At 33.6% G+C, this 4,015-nt stretch overlaps 1 protein-coding gene across 1 annotated transcript; it reads right to left on the reverse strand.

Annotated features, from left to right (window-relative positions):
* Positions 1 to 340: 340 nt before the first annotated feature.
* Positions 341 to 3,663, reverse strand: LOC143627755 (zinc finger protein SHOOT GRAVITROPISM 5-like). Its single transcript, XM_077097508.1, has 3 exons — positions 3,066 to 3,663; positions 2,441 to 2,840; positions 341 to 1,173 (listed from the first exon to the last, which is right to left on the reverse strand). Exons 1-3 carry the CDS (start codon positions 3,169 to 3,171, stop codon positions 567 to 569), a joined length of 1,113 nt encoding a protein of 370 aa, XP_076953623.1. The 5' UTR covers positions 3,172 to 3,663; the 3' UTR covers positions 341 to 566.
* Positions 3,664 to 4,015: the final 352 nt, after the last annotated feature.

The following is a 4,015-nucleotide window of genomic DNA, read 5'->3' on the forward strand; positions in this document are numbered from 1 at the left end:
GATGTGGAAGAGGAAGACGAAGTGGAAGATGAAGAGATAAGGACGGGGAATGGAATGTGAGACATTTTTTTTAAAAGAAGAATTTTTTGATTTAATAGGGATACGTAAGGGAATGCTCTAATAATATGTTGGTTTGCTCAATTTTGATTGGTCATATAAATTTCACAGACAACTATATGATCATCCACTAGGACCTCAACTACTCCACATATTGGAAAATCCAAACACCACCATGTGTCTTTGATTCCCTTCTTTTAAAAGACAAAAGCCTTAAAAACCAGATGATCATGTCTTATTAAAGGTTCAGGAATCCTATACTTACAAGATCTATCGTCTTCAATTAGGTCTCCTTACCTTTCAAACTAACTGGTAGTACAATCTGGTTTCAAATCTGTATAATGTGGAATCTAGGTTTGGCATTAATGTACCAAAATCTACACACAAATATATTTATTTCCTAAGGCAAAAGAAAAAGACATGAATGAAATCACATAGAAAACAAATAACAGCTTAAAAAACAAGAAAAATTGCAACAAAGAGATGGGCTTGCTTGAAAATACTACAAATTAGTCTCCTTCGCCTTCAGTTATCGCTGATGACATCTCCTCGGTTGTAATGGTTAGACCGTTGTTTGGCGAGGCTTGGAACCGTTGTTTACATGAATGACAAGTGATCTCTAAGATGATGGAACTAATTCTTTTTATAGCTTGTTCACGTAAAGCTTTAGCCCTTTCCAACTCCGCTTGAGCTTGTTTCCTAATCCTTTTTGCATTCGCAAACTCAAGTTCCGCAGTTTCTATTTGTCTCTTTGCTTGTTGCCTAGCTTCTTCCGCAAACTCCTTTTCCGCCAACGCCATCTTCATCTTTTGTTCTTCTTTTTCATGGAAGCCAATTCCGCTTCCAATCGAGAGCTTCAAATTGGTTCGATTATCGTTGATTTGTTCGTATAATGATGATGATGGTAATAGTTGAAGTTCCAAGTTGTTTTGTGTGTTTTGAGTCTGGATTTGTGTCATTCTTTGCAATGGTGGAATGGTGCTTAGATTAGTGTCACTTGATGGACTTGTGCTTGATGCCGTTCTTGATGAACATGCCGGTTGGAATGTGGGTAGGTCCGGAATATGGGCACGACGGACGATGCAAGCATCTTGATGCTCGATAAAACTTTCGACCCTATAAAGACAAATGAGTCAAAACAAGTTCAATGTACAGTAATCATTAGATTGTTGACAAAAGAATTTATTAACATAATGATAACTGTAGGGAGACAAAAGTTCATGGGCTATAAGACAAAGCATCTAATCAAATGAAGGATCAAAGCTAGCAAACAAAATATTATAGATTGAAAGTTTGAAACTATAGATGGTATATCATATTAGACATTTTGTAATTACAGATTTTTACATATTGTAGTATTATGTAAATATCCTTAAGTATTTAATCATCTCTTATACAACCCTTATAACTAACAATTATCAATATACAAAATTGAATTATACCTTCGTTTATATAACTTAAGTATCAAGATCGACGTGTAAATTAGAAAGATGATTAGTTTATATAACTAATTCCAAATGACTTCAGCTTAATCATAACTTTTTGGACTATACCAAGCAATATTCTAATAAAAAGACAACTTGATGGCCAATATATAATCAGAAAAAATGATCTGATCATGAAAACTTTGTATTAATGTATATGGTTTAGTTACGTGACTGGTACTTATAGAAGTTTTATGAAACTTCTTTGACATTTAGGCAACTTTATTGATTCTCTTGGCACCCAGTATATTATATATGGGAAAAATATTTTAAGAAACTTGTATGTTGAGTTTTAATAATTTAAAAACTTTATTATTGACCACACATTTAATTAAATAAATTAGATTATATGGTTGAAATTAAATGTGATTAAAAAATTAAAATAGGAGACAGAATAAATATGTACAGTAATTACACTAATTTAAGCGTTCGTTACATCAATGTAACAAGTCGATTCGGTGTAAAAAATTATGTAATTTTTTTACATACATGTAACCTACATATATTATGTATATGTAAAAAAAAATTCAAACTAAAAAAATTATTACGTTGAGTTCTTTCGAGTTCTTAAAACTCAAAGTGTTATTAAATGAAATCTCCCTTGTATATATTTATTGATTTAAGGGGTTACTATATATTATGAAGAGCATTGTACCCTTAGCCCGAAACTTAAAATAATTCACTGTTGAATTAAATATAGTGACCAGACATCAACATTTTCCAGAAAAAATCATTATGGAATTTATGTTTCTTATCTGTTGATGCTGAAATCCATGTCTGAGAAGAAATATCAAACATCAAGGAGGTAATTGTCATAGGTTTTTCAACCAATTTTTACAGTTTGAATAATTATATGATAATCATTTAATGAAATTTTGGGTGAACTCAAAGAAAAAAACCTGGAAAAAACTCGGCCACAGTCGCAAGAATGGCCTCGAGTGCCGCAAGTTTTGAGATGAGCTTTATAATCAGACTGAACTGCATAACCCTTTGAACACTTCTCACAAACCCATTGTTTATCGTTACTATGTTTCCTCCTATAATGTTTTTTGATCCCAACTAGGTCCCCAAGTGCATGACAAGGATCATGGTGCAAGCAAGTCGGTTCGGGGCACACGAAAACCCTCTTTTTCACCTCCGGTGTCTCCCTCTTTAACAACTTCCATGGTACTTTATGCCGTCTCCGGTGCATCTGAAGATTCTGATCTCTTTGGAACCCTTGGTTACAGATCTCACACACGTACCTGTCTGATTCTAACAATGTCTTCGGCGATAAGGATACCACTTCCGCATCCGGATCTACAATTTTAAACACGCTAATTAGTAAATAATTAGACCCAACTGATACCTTTACTATAAGTGAGATTATACTGGGTACGTTTATAATTAGTTAATTACCAACAAGCTTTAACAAGGCTAGTTATAACTTAAATACATGTACATATATGTGCATGCTCTACATAAGTGTAGCGTACCTGTTACATGTATGTAAATGTTCTACACATGAGTAAGTTAACTAATTACCTGGAGTACCAGCAGGACGTCGTTTTCGTTTACTTGCAAGTCCATTTTCGGGCGAAAAAAATGGATCGGAAGAAGAAGATGGTGCGGTGGCAAGGTGGTTTAACATATGGGATGATTTGAGTAGGCAAAATCTATGAAAAATCCTGTTGATTTAGTACATAAGTTAAAGTGATGATAGTCGGTTGTTTCAGCTTTATTAGTTCTTGAGAGGAAGGGGATGAATTGAAGATGGAAGAAAAGTGGTTTGCTTTAAGCTTTAAAAACTTTTTAGCTTTTGCAATGAACTTTCTTTGCTTTTCACTTATTGACCCCTCACCTTGAGCAGGTAAGGTTGAGGTTATAAGTCTTCTATATAAAGCCTGCAACAGTGGAATCAAGATATATAAAAGATTAATACACATGTATACATGATGTACACCAAACACATAGTGAAGTGGGAGAATTAGGGTGAGGATGAAAGAGATAGAGCATGTTAAACCTAATCAAACTTGAGCCCACAAGAGAGAAATATGTAACAGATGAAACCAAAAAAACATCCCCACCTCATAGAAAGACAAAGAAAACAGTAATTATTTCTTCCTTTTTTCTTCATATATATATATATTTTTTTTAAGTTTTATAAAATACAAAATATAATATTATGCATGAATAAATGCAGCTCCAGAAGCCCCTGCACGTGACTTCCTGCGTTGCCTCACGTGACCTACTCTTTTTCTCTACTTTAAAGTTGAAAGGGTTCACAAAAAATAGTGATGGAAAGGTGATTCCATCTCAAAAGCAACCCATACTACTGTTAAAAGGTAAAAAACATGATTATGAATAAGATGGTAGATGCTGTTTATTTGGACAGAGCTTAAGAGTGCTGCATTAAAAAGTAGTAGAAAACATGGTGTGTATCAAATAGTAATGCTATGACTAGCAATTTTTTTATTTACCAGCAAATAAAGCCT

This window comes from Bidens hawaiensis, unplaced genomic scaffold (genome assembly GCF_021521415.1).
Source record: "Bidens hawaiensis isolate Kalapana, Puna unplaced genomic scaffold, B.hawaiensis_p1.1 tig00004733_1, whole genome shotgun sequence".
Taxonomy (NCBI): domain Eukaryota; kingdom Viridiplantae; phylum Streptophyta; class Magnoliopsida; order Asterales; family Asteraceae; genus Bidens; species Bidens hawaiensis.

Bases quoted from the DNA above. Each gene is read 5' to 3' on its own strand.
- LOC143627755 (XM_077097508.1), bottom strand. From the start codon at position 3,171: ATGTTAAACCACCTTGCCACCGCACCATCTTCTTCTTCCGATCCATTT. The intron at 2,841-3,065 runs GTAATTAGTTAA...TTAAAATTGTAG, and splicing joins ACGTCCTGCTGGTACTCCAG to ATCCGGATGCGGAAGTGGTA. The intron at 1,174-2,440 runs GTTTTTTTCTTT...TTGTCTTTATAG, and splicing joins TGTGGCCGAGTTTTTTCCAG to GGTCGAAAGTTTTATCGAGC.